The sequence below is a fragment of the Centroberyx gerrardi genome, chromosome 4 (genome assembly GCF_048128805.1).
Source record: "Centroberyx gerrardi isolate f3 chromosome 4, fCenGer3.hap1.cur.20231027, whole genome shotgun sequence".
Lineage (NCBI taxonomy): Eukaryota > Metazoa > Chordata > Actinopteri > Beryciformes > Berycidae > Centroberyx > Centroberyx gerrardi.
This window is the reverse complement of record NC_136000.1, coordinates 18381296-18405374: the sequence shown is the minus strand read 5'-3', so window position 1 is coordinate 18405374 and position 24079 is coordinate 18381296. Positions and strand designations below refer to the sequence as shown.

The 24079-nt window shown below is 45.7% G+C and overlaps 1 protein-coding gene across 1 annotated transcript in view; it reads left to right on the top strand.

Moving 5' to 3' along the window:
• The window catches only part of wwox (WW domain containing oxidoreductase), a 123472-nt gene that overhangs the window by 23991 nt on the left and 75402 nt on the right, over positions 1-24079 (top strand). The window contains exons 6-8 of the mRNA XM_078283249.1: positions 9472-9560; positions 13758-13943; positions 17031-17295. Coding sequence (XP_078139375.1) covers positions 9472-9560; positions 13758-13943; positions 17031-17295 — 540 coding nt within the window. The remainder of the gene's footprint in view (positions 1-9471; positions 9561-13757; positions 13944-17030; positions 17296-24079) is intronic.

The following is a 24079-nucleotide window of genomic DNA, read 5'->3' as shown; positions in this document are numbered from 1 at the left end:
AGGTGGTGGGCTCTCCAAAGAGGCTGATTGAGATGCAAATGGAGGCCATAACTCAGAGGTAATGCAGACCTGAGCTCCCTTTGCCTGGCCCATTCCTGCTCACCTCACTCTCTCATCTCTCATTTACTCCAGCATGGGAGGAGGGACTGTTATTGTCTCAGGCTAAAGTTAGATATCTATCACAGCAGGAGATAGACGAGGAGAGGCGCTTCAAAGAGGGGGGCCAAGGAGAAGTGTTTTGCTTAATAATATACATGAAATAATAAATACTCAAAATATGCCTCCGTAGTTGACCACGTACACACACACACACACACACACCTACACACACACACGTACACACACACACACCCTAACACACACACACACACGTACACACACACACACACCTGAATATACCTAACTTTCTATTTCTGTTTCCTAGAAGGAACAGATGGACACAATAAAGTGTGAGGGACTTGGGATGCCAGTGGAGAGGTGGAATGAACAGGGGAAGAGGAGGGGGAGGAGTAATTGCACAGTCCTTTGCTGAATTGTTCTGTGGATGCAAATTTAAATCCCTCCTATTATTTTAATAATCTGCCTTTTACTGCTTGTGCTCGGATCATTTGTTTGCAAACCAGGTTATTTGGAGAGGGAGGCTCGGGGGTAATTTCATGCTTTGGAGCATTTATATCTATAACTTAATGAGGAAAGGGCCTGTTGTTTCCTGGTAATACACTGCTAGAGGGAAGCAAACTTTTTATTCTCCGTTTAGGGTACTGTTAGAGGGCAATAATGTGGGATTACTCTGATGGAATTTAAGGGGCAGACTGAGGAGAGACCTAATGTAGCTTTGTGGGGTAGAGCAAACTTAATACAGATTTTTCATTGAGGGTTTTTAGGTTCATGACATGGTGCCATAGGAAATGGGCTTTCCCATTTGCCCACTTCAATAACCTTACAAATATTTCTTCACATGTAAGCATCCTCAGTCCAGCTGCTGCCCAACCGGGCTCAGTTTATTTTTTCACTTTACCCTGCTTTCATTCTCTGACAAATTACCCGAACTCCTTATCATGTTTACACAGCAGACAAAACATAGTCTGTGTGTCTGTTTATGATACTCAGATCAGTGAGTTTCTGCCTTCCTGCTTATTGTCAGTCAGACCATGGCGGGGCAGGGAGTCAGCCCAGTGGCCTGGCCCAACTCAATTTAACACAACCTTATTACATTTAGCTGAGAGACAATAGGAAGACTCACCATGTATGGAAAGGAGCGCACACTCCTGTGAGATGATGAAGGATTTTAATGTAGTTACACTTCTGCGGTGGAGACAAAGGCATGGAGGGAGAAAGTGTCTGCCCAGTGCGCATCGTCCACTGCCTCCTCTCCTCTCCTCTCCTCTCCTCTCCTCTCCTCTCCTCTCCTCTCCTCTCCTCTCCTCCTCGCTGTCATTCCTTCGTTCCTCCGTTCCCTTGTGAAGGACTCTTCTCCCAGCAAATTGAATCAGACTGCATGAATTAAAGCAATAACGCAATTTGTTTACAAGGCATCATTTATTCTCTGTCAGGCAGCGCTCCGTTGACAATCCGTGGCTCGCTGACCCCTGACCTTGGCTGAGGTCACATGACGCATTTATTACATTGTTCCATGAGTGTCTTTCAGGCTATTATCAGGCGACAAGGGGCTAAAGATGCATGATGAGAATCTTATTATTCAAATGTGTGTAACATCTTAACAGAATGCAAAACGCACCACATGACCTTATCAACAGACAGGGTAGATCATGTAAATAGTGCCTGAACAACTACAATTGCCCGGGATGAATGTGATTATGATTATGATTATTATTGCCCATCCCTCAGTGCCACTGTTAACCTTTTTGTTTTTATTTCTCACGTTTGACATTTTACCCTAGGTCTCTTTTTCCACTCGTTCAGTGATAACGCTAACTCAGTATCTACTCAGCATAGCGACTGTGTGATTTCATACCAGAGAAAACAAGATATTTAATCCCAGAGAGAAAGGGGGAAAAAAAAAAAGCATGATCTTTTTTATTTCCAGGCTAAACTATTGTGACAGTGGAAAATGGTAAGCAGTTTAGAATATTGCCAAACAAAAGAGCTTTTAATCAAAGTGCATACCAGACCCCGCGGAGTGTAAAACACTCCCTCATCAAAAGACCTATTATACACTCACTCAGATCAAAGGCCTCCATGTTTCTTAATTGCCAGATCCCTTTCTTATTCAATTATGTTATGCTTATGTTTTTATAAAGCTGGTACAAAAAGAGGTTGGATAACCAAATCAAAGCGGCTTAATTTATCATCTCTGTACAGCTATGTGTATTCACTACAAGAGTGTATATATGCGGAAATGCGGGCATTTCTGCAAGTGTGTTGGGAACTTTGCTAGCCCTCCGGATACCGAGATGATACAAGGCACAAGCGTTTCAGGAGAAATTAAACAGTGTAAAACTAGCAGGTTTAGATAAAGCAATCACATTACTGCTGCACTTGAAAAGAACACATTATTTTGTACTTGAGAGAGCTGAGCTTTATTGCTGATGCCCCCAAACAGAAAGTTGTGTATATAAGTGCATGGGGTCTAGGAGTTTTGCTCTGACTTTATTGTTATCTAACCAAGACATAATCAGCATCTAAGTCTGCGTGTGCCGTTCACCCAGACACCAAAGCCCCTGTGCAGAATTGCAAAATAAGCTGGGTGTAAATATGTAATTGCCAGTGCTTATTCTGAGATCTGAAATATTAGGGAGCAATATGGATCGCATTAAAATCCTGGTTGTTAGGGGTATCGGTTACACTGAAGACATGCAGGAAAATGTGCACTGTCTGCGAATCTGGCGGAGATGGAGAGGGTGAGATGAGGGGGAAGATAGGAGCAGGAGAGGGTGAGGAAATGGAGAGGAAGAGACAGAGAGGAAGAGGAGAGTAAGATGAAAATCTCTTGATGTCTTTCTGAGAACATAGACACATTATTTAAATCTCCATCACTTTTTAATGTAAATCTGATCAGCCGCTGTAGTGCTACTGTATGAGGGAGAGGAGAGACGGAAAGACCGAGAGACAGAGACACACACACGCACACACACACACACACACACACAGAGAAAGACAGAGAGAGAAAGAGAGAAACGGGGTTTATAATATAAAAATGATATTGTTAGGGTTGAAAGCTGGATCTTGCCATCTGACTTCATTCTTTATAGAACACAAATGCACACAAAACACATTCAAAGTGATATTGGCTATCCCTTACCTTAATGAAAGAACTCCTATACGGGTGGGGCTGTGGAATTGTGTGTGTGTGTGTGTGTGTGTGTGTGTGTGTTCGTATATATGGGTGCATGTGTAAGTGTTTGTATGTGCGTCCCCGTGTGCATGTGTGTGTTTGTGTGGAATCTGATATCTGCCTCAGGCCCCATGGCCCTGGTCTGTCTGCATCCGAAAAGCAAACTCTGCAATTATGATGACCGCCCTGTCCTTTTCATTTCCCATCTCTGTCTCTCTCTCTCTGTCTGTCTCTCTTTCTCTGTCGCTCTCTCTGTCTCTCTCTCTCCGTCTGTCTCTCTCTCTCTCTCTCTCTCTCTCTCTCTCTCTGCCCCGTCTCTCAGAAAATCTCATCCCTAGATACTGATAGACTTGATCACTCCTAAACTACAGTATAAAATCTTCTCTAACTTTAGTTATGATGTGTTCTTTTGTTTAAGTGACTGAAACACATATAACATGCTGATATACATACTTACATACACACATCTTTCCTTATAATGGTCTAAAAATGAAGCTTTTATTTTTTATTTTTTTGCTGCAACAACCTCAAATACAGCTGGAATTGTTCTCAGATCATTTTAGCAGACAAGGGACATTTTGTATTTTTATTTTAGGTGAAATGAGTCTTTCTTACACATTTTCCTACTATCACATTTAATTTTATTCAGCTGTAATTTTGTATTATAATTATATTTTTCACACAATTTTCCCCAACACTTTGTCCTGAAATGTTTTCTCTCTAATTATCATTTCCTGTTTTTTTTTTTTGTCCTCTCTCCTTTTTTTTTTTTGCATCTGTTCTCAGCATGCTGTGTGTTTCTCTCCAGCCTCTACACAGCTCCTTGTCAGGTTTGAGTGAGTGATTAACTGATTAAAGTGCTTACTAATTAATGTGTTTCATTAATTACAGTCATTAATGCTGTGTTTACTAACACAGCCCTGTGTAGCCCTAGCACCTCGCTGAACGGAAATGTCAGCAAGTACTTTACCGTGGCTTGGCCTTTACTCTGTGTGTGTGTGTGTGTGTGTGTGTGTGTGTGTGTGCGCGCACGTGCACGTGAGGTGCCCCTGATGTCCATGTTAAGAGTATCAGCACGTATGTGCCTCATTCTCCATGTTTCTCATCTGGAAAATCATCCCATGTCCTTCCTTCACCTTTCCCATATCTGCCCCCGCAGTTGCTTGATTTGTAACTTGATTTCAGGAAAGGGAAAACCTGTAGATTATCCAGCTTTCATTAGGGGGGAAAAACCCAGTCCGTGTCAGAGAAAGAAGAAATCAATTTAATACAGACTTAACTGGAGGAAATTGCATATTCTGCCTGTATGTGCTGAACAGGCACTTTCTCTTCCTCGCCAGAGACCTGCCTCCCTATTAATTGCAGTGTGTGTGCATGTGAGTGAGTAAGTGAATGTGTATGTGCGCGTGCATTTGTTTGTTTGTGTGTGTTTGTGTTTGTAATGTGCAGAGCATGTGCATTCATTTGTGTGTTGGGTGCCTGAATGTGTGCTCTGTCTCTTTGTGTGTGTGTGTGTGTGTGTGTGTGTGTGGAGGTCAGCTCTCAGATCTGCGCTAGGACACCCAGCCAGATGTGTCTGTTTCTTTGTTTGTGGTGTGTGCGTGTGTGTGTGTGTGCGCCGCACGTGGTGTGTGTCCGCGTTTCTTTGTCGGTGTATAGGTGCACGCACACCTGTCTTGTGGCTAGAGGTGCTTGTTTCCTGTGCGGTTGCGAGTGTGAGTGTGTGCACAAGCACAAGCGCATGTGACTTAGCCAGGTGGAGAGGAGATTGGTTGGTATTTATGAACGAACGTCATAATTGTGACAGGATGATATACGACCGGCACATTCCACAGTTTCCCCCCTCCTCCCTTTTCTCTTTTTCTTTTCGCTAAAAATATATATCTATGATAAAATACAGTCTTAAAAGCTGATGACCAATTTAGTGTGGTGTGGTGCGGACAAGGTCACAGAGATCTGAGTTCCTCTGTGTTCCTCCCTCCGAGGCCTGTTCTAATCTACAGAGCAAGAAGAGGGGCTCAAAGTCATTTCTCTAATTGCTTTTATAAGGTGCCCTTTTCACATGGTGTCTTCCCTGCTCATTCACTTTCACCGCCATTACAACACCTTACCTCCGCACCTGCTGGTAAAAACACAACCGTGTAATATCGCCGTCGCTTTATATTGATATCATGTATCTCATATTCACAAGGAGCGATAGAAACCGCCTCTAACTGCTCTTTTAAAATAGTCTGTAAATGATTTTTCTTTCTGCGAGCCTCTTTTTCATCTTCCTCTGCTCGCTCTTTTTACCGTCCTCCTCTCCGGGCCTGAGGTGTTAACCAGGGTCCGCAGGTTAAGTGTTTTGTATATATGGGGGTACTTTTGATTTCTTAAGTGTTGGCCCTTCTTTGGTGATCCATAAGGGCGGCCGGGGTGATGGTGGGCAGCGCGGGGGCGAGGAGAGATGGAAAGAGGGGTTAAAGTGTGAGAGGGAAGGCTGAGAGGGATAAGGGGAGAGGGGGATGAGATTGAGCCTAGTGCATTAAGACAGTGTATTATTTGGCGGTTCCACTTGCTTGCGTCCATTAGGGGTGGCTGCCGTGCTATTAAAGGGGTCAGCGGGGTGTGTGTACCTGTGTGTGTGTGTCTGTGTGTGCGTGTTTGTGTGCGTGTGTGTGTTTAAAGAGTTAGTAGAGTGGTCCAGTGTCTTATTGAACAGGATGGGGCTCTCCTGCTCTAATACCTCTTCATTTTATTGGATTGGATGGCCCCAGTTATAATTGTATTAGAGCTCTTCCACCTCCATCCCCCACTCCGTCTCCATCTTCCTCCACGGCAGTGACCACTCCTCATTCCCCAACGCATGTGATGCATACCAGGAGAGAGGAGGAGAACCTCTGCAGTGGCCAACTTCCTCGACTCACACACACACACACACACACACACACACACACACACACACATACACTTTACTTTTTTCTCTCTATCCTTCATCTATCAGTTCCCTCCTTCCTCCCTCCCTCTCTCCCTCTTGGTGAAAGTCGGAAAGGTCATTGTCATGTTACAGACAGCTGTTCTCTTGGGTTGACGGCTGGAGGCGGGGGTGGAGGGTGAGAGGTGGAGGGCTGAGGGATCTGATGCCCATGTTATCGTCATGGTGACCTTGCCGTTTTCTGTCTTCGTCGCGCAGCTCTTTGGTGGACGCGCGGCCAGAAAGATGGACAGGCGGTCCGCGTCGTTTGTAGCCTTTGAAGCCGCGAGGATTATTTACACTTGGCGTTCTTTAAGAAAGTCGTAATTAGCCGTTTGTGTTTAGACAGAGCGGTAGGTTGTGTGTAGCTGGGGGCGGTAAGCTCTGTCACCCCGAGCCGAGCTCTGTGGTGTTGCACACTCAGCGATTACTCCAGAGTTAACCAGAGAGGCTTCGCTGCCTCTCACTTTTCCTTCGCCCTTGAAGAGACCAGGAGTTGTCAGGGTCCTCATAAAAACCCTGAACGATTGCGTCCGCGCGTTCTCCCTCTCTTTTTCTCCCTCTTTTTTTCCCCTCTCCTTCCAAAACCTGGCCATCTGTCTAATTGTTCACCTCCATCGCTTTAATGCTTTTTACATGCTTTTTTCCCCCTCTTTCCAGGCAATAAACTTTATTTTCTTCGCAAGACTTCAATCTGCAGGGGGAGGGTAGGCAGGCGGGCAGGCAGGCTGCTCACCTTCTCTCTGCTGGATTTGCTCCAGTGGCCCCCCTTCAGCCCCCCCCCCTCCATCCTCCCTCCAGTCTTCCATTACTCCATCTCTCCTTCCCTCTGCCCCCCTGTCTCTAGAGGAGGGGATACGTGTTCGTCAAGCTGACACCTGCTCTCATCTTCTCTGCTGGTCATACACACATGGAGGGCTACCCTGTTGAGGACTTTCACACTGACCTGTTAATTATCGCGGTGTTGCCTAGTCTGACCTTCTCGGGGATAAATGTTTCATTTTCCTCACTGTAAAGTTCAATTCCCCATTTCACAAGAAGAGTTGAAGGCATTTTATACTGATCTGTACTGTAAAGTTATCTCATGAAATCACTCATCTTCCTCACACACTTGTGAGAATGTCAGGTGGCCAGATATATCCTTACTCAGCTGCCCTTATGCACTATACCTCCGTTATTAGTGGGTGTGTATGTGCGCATGTGCGTATTTGTGCATGTATTGTGTGTGTGTGAGAGAGTAAGTGAGGGAGAGTGTGAATGTATACTCCGCAGACAAGTCATTAAATTAGCCAGTCGTCTCCTCTCACCTGTGATTACTGCTGTGTGCAGATCATATAAGCAGGTACCCTATAATCATATCTATAATAGCCATAATCAGCCCTTTAATGCTTTGTAATAGCATCCATATAATGGTATAGAGTGGCATCAAGAGAATAATTCAGGCATAGATAATGGTGTGATAGCGTGGTTTTACCCTTGAGTCACAACATTGAATTTGTTGTGTGTGTGTGTGTGGGTGTGCGTGTGTCTGTGTATGAATGTATAAATACACCCCGGGGCAGTTAAGGTGTCTGTAAAATGCCTGAAGAGTCACATTTCCATCTGAAGGCGCTCTTAACCCTTTCTTGTTTTCTTTGTGCTCACTGCTCCATGGAGCGTCCTTGCTGAGAGTGTCATGTACAGTTAGCTCCGCCAAGACAGACGCGCGGAGGAAAGACGTTCCCATATGACGCCCACGGGACGGAGATCAGATCAGGGGGAAAAGGCTGACGGGGGAGCAGCAGCAGCAGCAGCAGTGGCGGCGGCGGTCGGAGAGCGGAACGCTGAACGCTCTTCCGGGGTGTAATGCGAGCTGACAGCGTTCCTCAGGGACGCCGGGCGGGACGAGGGGAGAGGGAGCGTCAGGAATAACTGGTGCTCCCGAACCCAGACCCCAGCCGGGAATCCTGGGAGCAATATCTTCCCCCTCTCACTCTCCCTCTGTCTCCCTTTCCGGCCTGAGGGATGAGTCTAATGGACCGTTTGTCTGAGCGGAATATGCTCCACCCCGGTTCACGCTCCACGCACTCACGCTAACATCCGCCGCGGTCCTGTGTGAGCTCATATGTTGTACGGAGACGGAAGGTGGCTCGTCTGTCGATGGGGCGTGTGCTGATAAAGATGTAGAAAAAGGCAAGAAGAGAGAGAGAAGGAGTCAGACAGGCTGAGTTGACGTGCTTTGTCACAGACAAAAAGACAGGGTCACACGCTGTTACGAAAGAGCTATGTTCCTTTAGGCCTGTATGCTTCTCGGCGGAGGCCTTTGCCCTGCAGCGGAATGCTACAGTGGGATGGAGTGGATGATGAATTTTTAGTCTCCCCTCAGTGTGTAAATGCAGCTATGCATTCACTTCTTAAGTCATTTATCTTTCTCTGCTCCTCTCCTATCTTTTCCCTGTCTCCCAACATATGGTGTGAGATGAGACGCGCGCACACACACACACACACACACACACACACACACACACGCACACACACACACACACACGCAAACACAGGGCTGAGAGGAAACAGTCAAAAGCTACGGAGCTTCTTGAGGAGTCTTTAGACAGGACTATGACCGTTTGTCACCATTCTGCTCATGTGGTTTTTAGCAGTGTGTCTGTGTAACAGATCCTTGTATTTATCTGTTTCCTTGCTGTTGTATACTGGGTGAAACAGCGCTCCTACACCACCACCATTTGAACACAGGTTTTCTCTGCATGTGTATGAGATGTTTTTGTTTTAGGAGATGACAACAACTAGGGCTGAACGATATTGACACTTGACAATGATTGACAATGGGTTTTTCTTTACTTTAAAACTTGAAAATTGTTTAAAGAAAAGTGATTTTGTTAAAAAAAAAATAGATCTCAGTGTGCAGGATTGAGTATGATGAAAGGTTTTCACCAATATTGTACTTGATTCATGGACCACAGATTACCTGGAGCTCTAAAACACCTTGTTTAGAAATCCAGTTTGGACGCCCCTCTCTCTTAAGTAATTAATTGCAGCCTCTGCTATTTGGAAATTGCAGAAGTTCATATTGAGATTTAGATTTTTTTTCCGATTAATTGTTCAGCTCTAACAACAACAATGAAGTTGATGATGATGACTGCAAAAATCATCAATAATGTCGATGACCCTGTGCCTGTTGCTGCTGGTTATGACAAGCATGTTTTTTTTTTGTTGTCTGTCTCTATAGCACAAAGCAAGAGTGGAGGCCATGATGTGCGACCTGGCCTCTCTGCGCAGTGTCAAGGAGTTTGCAGAGTCTTTCAAGGCCAAGAAACTGTGAGTATACAACCCATCCTCCATCCAGCCACCCGTAACCTCGTCTTCCCAAGATCCTGGGGGAACTCATCTGTGTTTCTATGTCTTGAATTGAAGCTCAGGAGTTGAAGACAGGTTGTCCCTTCTGAAGTTTTTGGATAAGTTCTCACAAATGGCATCATCAGGCAGGGAAATTCTTGCAATATCTCCCTAGTTCTAGAGTCTCTATTGTGAAAAGACAGACTGGAACTGGTCTGTGAATCAAATATATGGCAGCACACCCAACCAACCAATCCTGACATTGCCTCTCAGTTGTTCAGGCCCACCTTCTGGTAGTGCTATCAGCCCCATCTCAACTGTCAAAAGCCTTTCACAGTCTACTTCCTCAGAGAGAGAGAAAGAAATACACAAACAAGCAAAAAGAAAGGAAGGAGAACCGAATATGGCCATTTATAGAAACAGATTCCCGCACACTGTGTTCATCAGTATTATTTCTCACACACGCCGTGCTTAAAGGACATCCAAACTGTTACTGATGGACACCATATGGACAAGGCCCCAGGAGCCAGCGTGTGTATGCGTTTGCGTCTATTTGTTTGACATTGGTCGAGCAGATGAACGGACTTCATCGCACTTATTTTTGTGGTGGTCAGCTTTTATGGCATGTGTCTTGTGTCTCCTGGCTGGTCACACTGTTGCTATTTTTGGGGTCATGTGTTTTGTCATCCATACTGCTCATCCACTCACAGGTCTCCAGGCAGGGGAGTGTGTGTGTGTGTGTGTGTGTGTGTGTGTGAGTGTGTGTTGGCGTCAGGGGAGCCCCTTGGGGAGAGGCAGGGCAGTCATTGCCTGTAGCAGCCCCGGGGCAGGGTATGGCTATCCAGGACACGTGTTTTGGGCCGCGGCCAAACCTCACGGTGGCTTCCCTCACTCCGTCCCCTATAGCTCTCCTCCCATCTCACTCATCTATCCCTCCATCCACACTCACTATCCCTTTGTGCTTCCAGGGGGCCCGCTGATGCCTATTTACCCACCTTTAACCCTACTTTCCCCGGAATTTCTTCCATTCCTCTTTTTTTTATTTTTTTGTAATTTGTTTCTCTGTCTCGGTCTCTCTCTCTTTCTCCCTCTCTCGTGTTGTCTCTCAGTCTTTCTCGCCCTGTCTGCGTCGCTCTCTCTCTCCACCTCAGTATTTTGGCAAGGTTGTATTTCTTCATTAGCTGTGCTGTTGGGGGGGAGTGGGGGAGTCCCACGGGACGTCAGAGTACATTAATTCTCATCAGAAGGCGAACAGAGCAGAGTGGAGGCTGGGAGCTCTGAGCTGTGAATGGCACTGGGCAGCTGTCTGAGTCTACCACCACTCTATTACTGCACGTATGTCTTCAGGCATAACACACACACACACACACACACACACACACGTACACACACACATACAACACGTACATATGTGCATACACGCACGTACACACGCACAGCTATGTGCATCGACACCCACGCACAGACCTTTCTGTGTGGAGGCACATACATACACACACACACACACATGCATTTGTAAACACAGACACACACACACACACACACACACACACACACACACACACGCGCACACACACACACGCACAATAATGCTCCCGCAGCGTGTCATTGACAGGTGAAATGTAATCAGAGCCTTTTTCTTTTCCTCCTCTCGTTTCTCACTCCCTTGCTTTTAAGTGCTTTAGTCAGTGGCTTTCACGCTGCTTTGTGTTCCATTGACCCCGATTCTGCTTTAATTGCCTGTCCTTTGAAATGAAATTACCTGGATATTGATATTGTTGAATGCAGTGCAATTTCATTGGGGTGTAATTGATAGAGGATAGCGCTGACAGAATGCCCCTAATACAATTTCTACTGAACGTTCCATAATTAACACATGCAATTTGTTTTTACCTGTGATTTTTTTGTTTTGTAACTGCATTTATCCTGTTATAATTTCAAACGTATTACGTTTAATGGGTGATCCATATAAATACATGCAAGCCAGATCAAATTAGTCTACCATTTGTCCATTCTTTTCTATTACAGCGGCTGTGAGAGGGGGAAACTGTGAGCTATAGACAGCCTATATGTGTATCTTTGCATGCTTAGCAGGTATGCACCGTGTGTGTGTAAGTGCTTGAGTTTGGATCTGGATGGGTTGTACATATGCATCTACTGTATATGTGTGTGTGTTGCCAGTGCCAGTTTCCCTGTGGCCAATAAAGCGCAGTGTTAATGACCAGCAGTCTGAGCCCAGCTCACACAGGCAATCTCTTCCTGCTGGCCCACATTATCATAGAGGTCAGGGGTCACACCCAGGGGGGTTATTTAAAGTAAATATATAAACTGATGTCTCCCTGTTTGGTAGTTAACACCCTCGTTTGACCAGCGCTGAGATTGCACACTGCGCACAGTGGTGTGTGAGGTCTTAATGTGGACGGAGGGACTGTGGTAAGCGGCAATAGGCCTATTAAAGACATTCATTAGACCTGCGCTTATGAGAGAGGGACTAACTGGTGGGCAGTTGAATTAACAGGCCTTTTACATTACAAGCAGACTCACCAGAGGCCCATCTGGGCTGTGTGGGGGAAATCTCTCCACTGGCCAGCTTTCAGAGAAAAGTTGGTTGTATGGAGTTTTTGCTCACAAATTTTTAGGGGTGATATTCTTCCTTTTTTTTTGCCAGACTTCTGTCTTTACAGTGTAAGGTCCTGCCGGGGGGCAGGGGCCGAATTTAAAGCCCAAGAAGTGGAATCGATGTAAGGATTAGGTTAAAACAGCAGCTGAAGTCAAAGGTTGAGAAGTTGAGTCAGTAGTTCACGCTCGCAGTGTCATGGCGCAGCTTCCAGCCGGTAAGTTGGGGACGGAGCCAGGAGTTCTGGCTTGTGAAACACAACGTTACTGTACTTCACGCTCTATTAGACAGGGGAACACTGGGCTAAAAACAACCAGCCTGTTTTGTGTGTTATTAAGCTTTGAGCAATTCCAGGACAGAAACTGACATCACAGCAACTGTGTTGTTTTACTCATCTAACTTGTGTTCTATCAGGTTTAGTTGCAGGTGAAAATGGCCATTTATGCACACACATTTTTTTTTTTTACAAAGCCTTCTAGCTAGACTGCCTAACCTAGGTATATTTTGGCTGCAAATTTAAATATCTCACTACTAGTGTGTGTTCTAGTGATAATGTGCTGAGGTTGGCGTTCTTTAAGTTGACTTGTGACTTGGTTTGTGCTCTTTAATGAACCCTGTGTGTTCGGAGGCCTGAAGGTGATCGTACAGTACACTCCTATGTAATAGCATGGGATGGCTCATTATAGCAAGGCATAACAATTCACACATTAATTTTCCAGCATCCAGTTTTTAATTAATCCAGTAGGCAGTCTTAAACACAGGGTACACAAATTGCCTTCGGCCTCATAATTAATTCTAATGGAAGAAATTAAAAATTGGTGGGGTGTGTTTGGATTGTTCGGCTGTGTTACCGTGGTTTCGAGCTCGCTGGAGCGACGCTGTCACCGACAAGGATCTCTCACTGCCCTGACCAATCCGGCAATCTCCATGCACACCGGCACGTGAGCCGGGAGTGTTTGCAATACACACGCCCACACATCGGGTGTAAGAACGGGAGTGTGTCTTGTGTCTTTGTGTGTTAGCTGAAATGCTTCAGTTACCTTTTATATTATGATGTTTGGTCGGTGTATTTCATGCACTCCTCTCCTCAGCCTCTGTGTGTGTTGGTGGGTTTGGCGGTTTCTCGAACACAGAGCTTGTATCACCGCCCGCCTCCTCCACCACCCCTTGTGTGTTGAAAAGAGGTTTGAGATCACTTTTCAACGTGTTGTTTCTCTTGGATCCTGGCCAGCTGTATTCAGTATCTACAGTACCTGTCAGGCCGTGGGGGAGTTGCAGTGGAAACCTCTGTGTCATATCAGTGTTACTGCTGCTCTGTCTCTGTAGGCCTCTGAGGTCTGCTGCACTCTGGAACAGGACACCCTGCTTCCTTTCCTGCCCTCCTCTTCTCCCAGTCTCTTCCCCCTTTTTTTTTTTATTTCTCCTCTCTATCTCTCCTTACCTCTTCTCCTGCCTATAATGCTCTGAAAAGGCCTCCATCTACTGCAGTTGTCTTTGTTTTCACTGATAATCGATAAAAAGTCACTTTAACATGCTATATTCTGCCTTCCTCTCTCCATAAGGCCCCTGCACATCCTGGTGTGTAACGCGGCGGTGTGCACTCAGCCCTGGCGCTTGACGGAGGACGGCCTGGAGTCCACCTTCCAGATCTGCCACCTGGGTCACTTCCTGCTGGTCCAGTGCCTGCAGGACGTCCTGCGTCGCTCTGCCCCCGCCCGCGTTGTGGTGGTGTCTTCAGAGTCCCACAGGTATGGACAGTAAACCCTGTACGCTGGCCTCTCTAGCTTTCTAGAAAATATACACTATTTCCATGGTATATCTGCTTTATTTGACTGTGAATAGTAGATAGAGACAGAAAAGACGGGGGAGAGAGGAGGCATGACACGTTACAGGTCGACAGCTTGATTACGCTCACCTTCATCCATTCATCCACCAGGCCATCCCTTTTTCTCCACCTCCCAACACATGCATAACATGTGGTGGAAGCATTTATCTAACGCACCTTCCAACACTGTGAGTGCGTACATTTTCCCAGGGTTCCCACGAGCCTTAGAAATCCTTGAAAGTTTGTGTGTTTGAGGAAAAAAGTATGAATGGATGGCCTTAAAAGTACTTGATCGACACCTCACATCCTGAGGAAAACCCTGTGATGGATATTTGCGTTGATATCAGCAGTTTTGAAATGACGGATTACACCAGGATTTCTTGACAAGATCATGAGTAAAAAGCCGTCTGTGATGTCTAATTTTGACCAATCTCATGTCTTACTCCATAACATGCTGATTTAGAGTCCTTAAATTTCACCAAACAAGTCCTTGAAAGCCATTGAAAAGTTCCTTGAATTTGCTGTCCAAGTGAGTGTGGGAACCCTGTTTTCCATGTAGATGCCCCTCCCTCACCCGTTGAGCTCTACACCCTAGCCTGACCTGCATTCCCCACCTTAACGGTTCAGCCACATTAGAGTCACACTCATAGACTTTAAGCATTGCTACCTCAAATCTACCCTATCTCGTCCAGTAGCTGTACAGCTCCAGTCATGCAGTCCCAGCCGCTACGTTGGCTAGTTTTCCTCTACGAACTGATAGATCAGACTTACTGCGTGTTGTCAAACATGACAGCCTCACTCACTGAAAACTCATTTCCCCCCATACGCTGTCAGTGTGTATTAAACGTATCATCAACATGATGGATGGACTTACCAGCTAAAATTTACTTGCATCAAGTATCTGCTCCTTTCCGTCTGACCCCCTGACTCAGCCCCTTTCTCCCCTCCTTTCTCTCTCTCTGCGATCCATTGTTCTCTCGGTCTATCTTTTTGTTAAGCATCATACAGTAGACAAGCATGATGTCTTACAGTGGTCCGTACTCCCGCGCCCTGGGCCGTGTGTATCGGAGTCAGTGAGTGTGTGTGTGTGTGTGTGTGTGTGTGCGTGACATTGATCCTGGCTTCAGTCAGTCAGACGGCCAATCAGAGTGATTGATTGGAGCTGGGCAGAGTGACCTGAGACAGGGAGAACATAGGCAGAGTTATTCTAGCAGATCAAACGGCAGCACTATTACACGGGCCTCTCTGAGTTATGTTATACAGACTGCCATGCATGAGAGGACAGGAGCAGCAGAGGGGATGCTTTGACACTCAGATTCACTGGGGTCACAACGCTTACAGCCTATTACACGCTGTAGGAGAAGTAAGAGGAGGAGAGCATATGGGAAGAAAACATGTCATGAAGCGAGTATTGGCAGCATGTGATTGATGCAAGACTTGCTTACGCAGTCAGAGCAGCGAGTTCACGCTCGAGTTTTGGTCCCGTTGCCTGTTTCAGGCTGCTATTAGAACGGGGAAAATGTCTTGGGGTTGAAATGTATTGCAAGGCCAAGGACGGCCAGGTATTCCCACTCTACCCTTCTCTTCACTCTGTACCCTTCCACCTCACATCTTCATCTCTCCTGTTGCCCCCCCTCCCTCTCCCTCTCTCCCTCTCTCCTCCTCCCCCGTTATCCCCCCTTCTCTCCTCTACAATCAGCAGCGGCCTTAACCCCTTCAAAGAGGGCTTAGGCAGGACCAGAGAGAGTCAGTTACACACTGACACAGAATAGAGGGAGGGGAAGAAGGAGAGGAAATAGACAATATCTCACATTACATCTTCCATTCTGTCTACCTCATTCCAGACCTATATTACATCTATTGAAGCCGCTGCCTTTTTTGTTTGTGTGTTATTTTCGGTTTCCGCCGATTTCCCGTTTATTCACTTAGTCTCCCCTCACAAGCAGCGTGCGACCCCTGACCTGGCAGCATATTGTATTCCCTAAGCCCCTTGTCCGCTGGTAAAGCATTGACCTATAGGGGACAGGGGTGGGAGAGATGGACAGACGGGTAATGGCTGGACACTTTATCAGTTTCCAACACAGGGGCTTACGGTGGAATTGGCCCAATACAGGTTTACTCCGCTGTCCTGCCGCATCAGGTCTGGTCAAACAAGAGGAGATAATATCCTTAATGAAATTACCTCTGATAGATCTAAGCTGGAACTCCGGGTCCCTACTTTTATGAACAGACGGGAGACATTTTCATTAGCCAAAATCTCTGCATTCCAGTATGGTTTGCTGTCAATCTGATAGTGCGGTAGGTCTGGCAGGATACTTTACTGATTGTAAGATCACTGTGAAACCTCACTCAGATTCAGCCAGGCACAAGTTACAGTATAATGTGTGACAAATTTCGGAAAAAAACAACCCTGCATTTGGCGTTCAGGCAATTGATTTATCAACCTCTACTTGCTAAAGTAGTTATGAAGTTGCAGCACATGAAATGAAAAGCCTGCAGATGTTGTAATTTAGCCAAGCAAGGATGTTGCGGAAGGCGACAGTAAACAAGAGGCAGCCAGCTTGTAAAATCACAACAAGGAAACCAGGTGACATTTTGATTGGTTGTTTTCTAATGACTGGATTAATATGTAGAATGTGTTCCACCGGTTTGGAGCCTCTCTCTCTCTCTCTCTCTCTCTCTCTCTCTCTCTCTCTCTTTCTCACACATGCACACACACACGCACACACACCGGGGAGTGTAGTTTCACTGCCGTGTATTGTGATGTTACTGTGTGACTGCATAATAACACAACGAGTAGTGTAATGTTTAAGGGGCCTTGTCAAACATCTGGAGTTTAACAGCTCTGTCGCAGGCAATTAAAGAACATCATGTCACGTCTTTGATTTGTATGCAGCCAGCACCACACATCTGCCGTTAGAAAGTCTACACACACACACATGCACACACACATTCACGCACACGCACACACACACGCTCTAACCCACTCTTGATCTGTACTGTCCCCCAGGTTCACAGACCTGGTGGACCCGTGTGGCAAGGTGGACCTGGCCCTGCTGTCTCCCCCACAGAAAGACTACTGGTCCATGCTGGCTTACAATCGGGCCAAACTCTGCAACCTCCTCTTCAGCAATGAGCTCCACCGCCGCCTCTCGCCCCACGGCGTCACCTGCAACGCAGTGCATCCTGGGAACATGATGTACACCTCCATCCACCGGAGCTGGTGGCTGATGACGCTGCTCTTCACCCTGGCAAGGCCCTTCACCAAGTCTATGGTAAGGAGGACGTCATCTCACACACCGCACAGAGGGGGAGAGTCACAGTCTTCATGAGTGTCCTGCGTCTGGCTATAAAGAAAGACATTAGTTTCTATGAGTTAAGGACGTCGGTAGCCACCAGAACGGTTTGGTGACCGCCATTTGATAACTTTTATTCTGCAGATAGCAATATTATTCTGAGCGGGACGCCAGCAGTCAGTGAAGTCACCGCACTGAATTACTAGCTTTTCCCGTCTAGTTCTGACTCTGACGTGTCTCTTGCTCAGCCTATATATTTGTCTTGGCACGTTCCTGGGAGAGAGGAGAGGAAAAGGATGGAGAGGGGAGGATCTGCTGAGTGCTGAGGGCTCGGGGAGAGAGTCTGGGTTTCACAGATAGAGAGATATTCTGCGGTTTGTTTTCCTCTTCCTCCTGTCACTGTTTATTTAACTCCGAGAGACCGTTCCCCTATCCTCTCACCAGGGTAGGTGATATTCCAGATCCCGTACACTGCGACTATTAGGTTACAGTAATGCACTGTACAAACTCATGTCTCTGCTCCTTCCCCAGCCATGTACTCTAGAGTACTAAAATAATAAGCTCCACCGTCAAAGATGTTTTAACCATATACGCCCTTCCCATCAGGAGAATCTATTACCATATGTTTTCTGATGTATTATGTTTGGGTCTAAGTCGTATTAGCAGGATGACTCCACCTCGTTTTGTGAAGGCCTGTCTGAGAGCAGAGGAACAGTAAAGGCATTATGTCCCGACTCCTCACAGGCTGTTTTCATTCAGCGCACTAAGAGACAAGGCCATTTGTTCTGCTGGAGGGACCTGTGCTGTTTATCTGTTTACAGGCTATCTGCAGGTCCTTGAAAGGCCTTACATTAAATCGTCTAAATGTGAGGCCTTAGAAAGAATGCTTTAAATACACTAGAGGGCCTTAGAAGTATTGAAATGTTTTAAAATATGGTAAATAGAGGGCCTTAAAGTATTAAAATGCTTTAAATACGGTAAATAGAGGGCCTTAGAAAATATTAAAATGTTTTACAGTAAATAGAGGTCTTATTTTTTCAACATGTAATACAAGTTTAGTTTTAATAAAGTTTCATTTTGATGCAACTATGAAATTAGATAGTGGTATTGACAGATTTTTTTTTTGTTGGAAAGTAATGTAAATGAAATAAGGCAAATGCTATTAATTGTTTTGCCACAAGATGTGAATGGTACCAGCAGTAGTTCAATTTAATTTTCTCATGTTGCATTATATTACTTTCACTTTATGTTTGACCCTCACGCATGTCCACTCTTAGATAATACAGGACCGTAGTTAATATGCCAAACATGTTGGACATCATGTCCTAAACATTTAATTTCCTGGTGTCCTTTTTCTTATGTTGCTCATGTGTAGTTTTAGAACTTTTATCAGCTATGTTCAATAGGAAATAGTCTGTTTTTGCCAGCTGCTTTATTTTCTATATTTTGGTTATTAAGTCACTCTTAACTCCATTTTCAGGTAGCAGTAAAAAGGCCTTAAATTTGACTTTCTGAAACCTGCAGATACCTTGTGTACAGGCAACGACACATTAGCAATATTTGGAGCAATTTTGTCTTCAGTGGAATTGGGAATTAGCAATGCAAGGAAAAAATGTGGTTAACTTAATAGACAAAAAGGAACAGTTGCATCATGAAAAAATATGAATATGGAAATAAGACTTCTGTCTAAAATTGCCCCTCTATGGTACCCTAAAATAGTAGTTAATGTGTCACAGCCTTCAGAATACTTAGTACAAATTTGGATTTGCATCGGCTACTACTGAGTTTTGATGATAGTGGTTCTAATTTTACCCTGTTCTTTATAAACAGCATTTTCATCCCATAGGCGAGTTTCTCTTGTTCTCATTTTGTTATACAATGTATGAATTGGAATTATTTTTATTTAATGGGATCCGTGTGTTTGAGCAGGCTTACTGTTAAAGTTTCCTCTTAAGCTGTCCTGATGTGGCATTAACCACTGTAGTGCAGCTTGGTGTGGGGACTGGTGTGTGTGTGTGTGTGTGTGTCTATGTGTGGGTGTACAATACATCTGAGTGTATGAGCATGTATGTGTGTGTGACAGAGCGTTCTCGGGGTGTATGGCGACGTCAGGTGCCTGAGGTTAACATCCTCACACACTTTGGATATGAACGATAAAATCCAACACTGTGATTTATCATATCCTATATTGCGTCCTCTGCTCTGTAAGACTTCTCAATGGATAGCAGCACTCTACCCTTTAGGCTCCATAGCCCCCTAATATATGCTTTAGTTTGACTATTACATCTTTCCATTAGCTACTCTTCATACTTTATCAATTTAGTGTTTGCACTGAAGGGAAAATGTGATGTGTTGAAAGGCAGCGTGGTGGAGTTTTAGTGGAGCGTTATTCTGATCCATCATGTTTGACAGACACAAGGCCTCGGGCCGTCATTTGTCTCTCCTCCCTCTGACATAGGATGAGAGATGAGAGGAACTGCTCCTCAGCACCTTTCACAAAATGCCAAGCTGAACATTTCCTCAATTTGACTATTTCTGTCACCCAACACTATCTTTTTTTTTGGCCCTCTTTACCTTTTCTACAATTTTTTTTAGCTGTTTTTCCGAGTCACTTTCTGATTTTAATTCTCAAATCTGATCTGTGTCAATTTCAGCTGGACCAGAATTGGTAAAACATGCATTTTTTTTTAAATCAAATGATGTAGAAGTGTACCCCTAGAGTGGATGACACTTGGTGTGACCGTTTTGGATTTGTGAGACACACACAGACACAATTAGCAGAGCGGTTTCTCCTCTCAGAATGGGGCAATGGCTTTTCTACATGTGGTTAATTAAAAGTAGTGTAGATGTTAGTAAATATTAAAGGACAAAGGTAGAGCTAGTAATTAAATTCTGGTGTGCTGACACAGCGATTAGCTAAAACTCATGTCTGATAAAGGCCACACACACACACACACGCACACACACACACACACACACGCACACACACACACACACAGACACACACACAAATGCACGCAGACACACAGGCACACCCTTAAGCTGAGCATTTGCTCTTATTTAAATCTGGGGTTGATAAGGGCCCTGAAAGTGTATCCTCTTTAGAATCCCACTCCTCACTCCTTCTGCCCCCACATTAAGGGCTTAATAAAACAGTGATATTATTTCAGTTATTGGTTGCGGGGATATGAAGATGGTATCGCTTTAATTGCTTGCGTACGCTTGCGGGATCCGTGGAGATTGTTCTGGGATGCAAACATAAGCAGAATGTCGACTCCAAAAAACAATCACAAAGCCCCCGTGTGTCTTCTTGCGCAAATAACCAGCCTCTCATTTAAAACACAGGTTTGATTTATAGGAGCGCAGGTGGAGTGATATACAGTAGGCCTGCACACATAGACACACACACACACACACGCACAAATTCGCAATATGGAGAATATTGAAACACCTGGAGCTTCATGTGTGTCTTAAATCTTTTATTTGATTGTTGTAGTAAAAGAAGGCAAATGTCATGTCAGGCCATACGCTCCATTCTTGGTCATCCAATCATGTTCCTGCTTCCCACGCTCATAAAGTATGCTTCATGCTCTCTTATTTTATCTGGTCTTCACTCTTAGACCATTATCTTTTACCAGCGCATTTTGTTATCTTATTACCAAAATATATTTTGACTTCTTCTATTTTGTATTCTTTGTGTTGTGGATTTGACTCAAAGGAAAGAAACTTCTCTATTAGCAGGGAGCACAGCCCACTCTGCCATTGATGTACAGAGCAGATTCCATTTTGCTGAGTTGAGAAAGGCATCTATAAAGAGCCATGACATTTTAATCAGCCAAACTATCTCTTACTAACATCATGTTCCCCTCCCCGTGCCTTGATCTGCTTATCAGAGATTGTGCGGCCAGGCCTGTAACTCCTGTTTCTTTAATTCAGCGTGTTTAGAGTGGGAGTTTTCCCTGTGTCCTTTAGTGTGATTATCAGCGCTGAATGATCTGGCCTGCAGTGGTGTGCGTGTGTGTGTCGATATATATGTGTGTGTGTGTGTGTGAAGGAGAAGGAGAGAGAGAAAGAGAGGGAGAGAGAACAAGAGAGAGAGAGAGAGAGACCCGGCAAAACACAGCTTTTATCACAGTGCTATGATTTGGCAGCAGCAGTCTAATGCTCAAAAGTGGAATGAAACAGAATTTGGTTGATTTAATGCAAGGAAAATGTCAGTTTTTCAGGCCTTTTACAATAGTGGACTATCATTGATGTACTGTAAAAGTTATTGGACTATATACTTTGAACCAAAACTCACGCTGGACACACATTTAAACCCTAGGTAGTGAATGTTGGTGATTGTTTCAAGGTTAGTTGGGCTGCAGCCTTGGTGAAGTTGTCACTGTCCTGTCACACTGTAACGTTGACCCTGTGACATTTTGTTGACTGACTGATTGCTCCCTCAGGATCGGCGTACCCTCAGGCTCCGAGCAGCTGGGCCCAGCCTATACTCATCAAATCTATACCTTAACTATAGGCGCAGACAGCGCTGAGCTGAATGGAGATCAGTGTGGGCAATGGCTCCAGCACCTCATCATCCACTATAATGGTTAGGAAGAGGGGAGGGGGAGGGGAGGGGTGGGTTGGGGGGCACAGGCCTCTGGTCCAATCAGACACCTCGGTTCCCCCAGGGGGTGGTTTCATCAGCGCCCTCGCCTAGCACCATGCTTCTCAGCGTTTTAGCGTGATTATTTTACCCAGGATCCTGCCTCGGGCACCAGGCCACCTTTTTACATATGCACAGGCTGAACTTTTGACCAGGCCCCAGCAGTCAGCGCTGTATTAGAGGAGCGCTTGTTCAGTCGGGAGTCGTGAGACTGGTAATGCCTCCGCTGCGCCTTGCCTGCTGCGTCTAGGAGCTCTCTTCCGCACCTAGGGGGTTAACCCCAGAGACAGGTCCAGCCACGGAGACATCAGCATTACCATATGAGAGACATGCAGTCGGGCGGGGCGCTGCTGTATGTGCGCACCGCGGCCTCTGTTACTTCACTGTTCTTTATCAGCTTCTCTCCTGCAGACAGACGTAAGGTCAGGTGCTGTATCTGCTATCTGCTGTAGCACACAGACACAGTGGCTCTGCTGCACACCCAGGCAACATCTGTGTGTGTGTGTGTGTGTGTGTGTGTGTGTTTGGGATTTGTGTGTAGTGCTCAACCATGTGGAAAGAAAGAGGGGCAGAGGTCCCAATCTCTCCCCCAGCCCCCCTTCTGCTCTGTGGGGTTAGATGAGCTGCCAGCCCCCTGTAATAGAGTCCTCTTGGATGATTAGGAGCTACACAGGAGGGGGTCAGCTCCCACCTGACTGGAGACGCTCTGTAGTTTTCTCTTCTGTGGTGTAGACAAACTATTACACATTAAGCCGGTTGGTATTAGGCTCATATACTCAAAGTGAACTTGTCTGATGATGCACTGAATTTTTTGAGGCCAAGTTTAAAATCATTTTTGAGGAAACTGATATAATGTCAGACCTTCCCTGCTGTGCTGCTGCACTACCTATGAGTGAGAGAGTGAGAGAGAGTGAGTGAGAGAGAGAGAGAGAGATGTTTTGGTGTGGGGATGGATAAAAGCATACAATCCCATTTGGCTGTATTGACATGTGTGTTCCTGCCCAATCCTGTTACTTGGATTATTGTCCATGGAGATACCATTTCATTAAAGAAAACACACACACACACACACACACACACACACACACACGCACACACACACACACCCCTACACACACACACACACACACACACACACACACACACACACACACACACACACACACACAGTGGGTGAATAGAGATGGCCTGAGGCCTGGCTATGTGGTCCATTGCACAGGGAAACTGTGTAAATGGTTTATTGTGGATGAGTTGATGTGATGGAGAGCGTGTCTGGATCAATAAAGAACCAATCAAATGCTGACAGTCTGCTACTGTATGCAGTCAGTCATTCACCGCTCCTGCCTGCATACAGTCATACAACACGAGTGTGGAGGAAACATGAGGAAGAAAGTGGAGGAAGTTTGTTCAGTTATTTCATTTTAATTTTTTTTAACAATGTATAACACAATTGAAAACGTGCTATCATATACTGCACATTACTTTTATACAGTGTTGTCTTGTTGATCATTTTGTATCTAGTTGATGCGTAGTTGTACGGTGCTCAGCGGTTGTGCCTGCTGCTAGGACAAGGTGTCTGTCTGTGAGAGAATGTGTTGTTTTTTGTGTTTTCGTTACTTCTTCAGCCTCTGCCGTATCCCAGCCGCTCCTGCAGCCCCAGACACCTCGGGGAGGCCATTAGGACGTCTCCCCAGCCGGGGGCGTCTGCGTCTGGGCTGAGTCTGAGTTGGGGCTGGGCTAAATTACCCCCGAGCCACAGGTCAGAGCCAGCTAGACCCTCGCCGCCCCGGGACCGTCTCTCTAATAGGAGGGATCAGAACAGGCCAAAGCGCCAGAAACTGACCTGGCCAGAGAGACATCCTTACTCACTTACCCTCCACTCTTCCACACCGCCTCCTGCACCCTCCTCCTCTCTTCACCCTCAGAGCCAGTAGCTTCTCTCCTGTGACCCTCACAGAGAAGAAAGATGTAACCTATCACCCCCTCCTCGCCCATCCACTCCTGCTTCTCTCCTGCCGCTGACCCCCCACCCCTCCCGACGACCCCCCCCCCCCCCCCCCCATCCCTCCCCCGCCTTTCTTTGTTGTGACACGGCGCTGATGGACTATTTTTCAA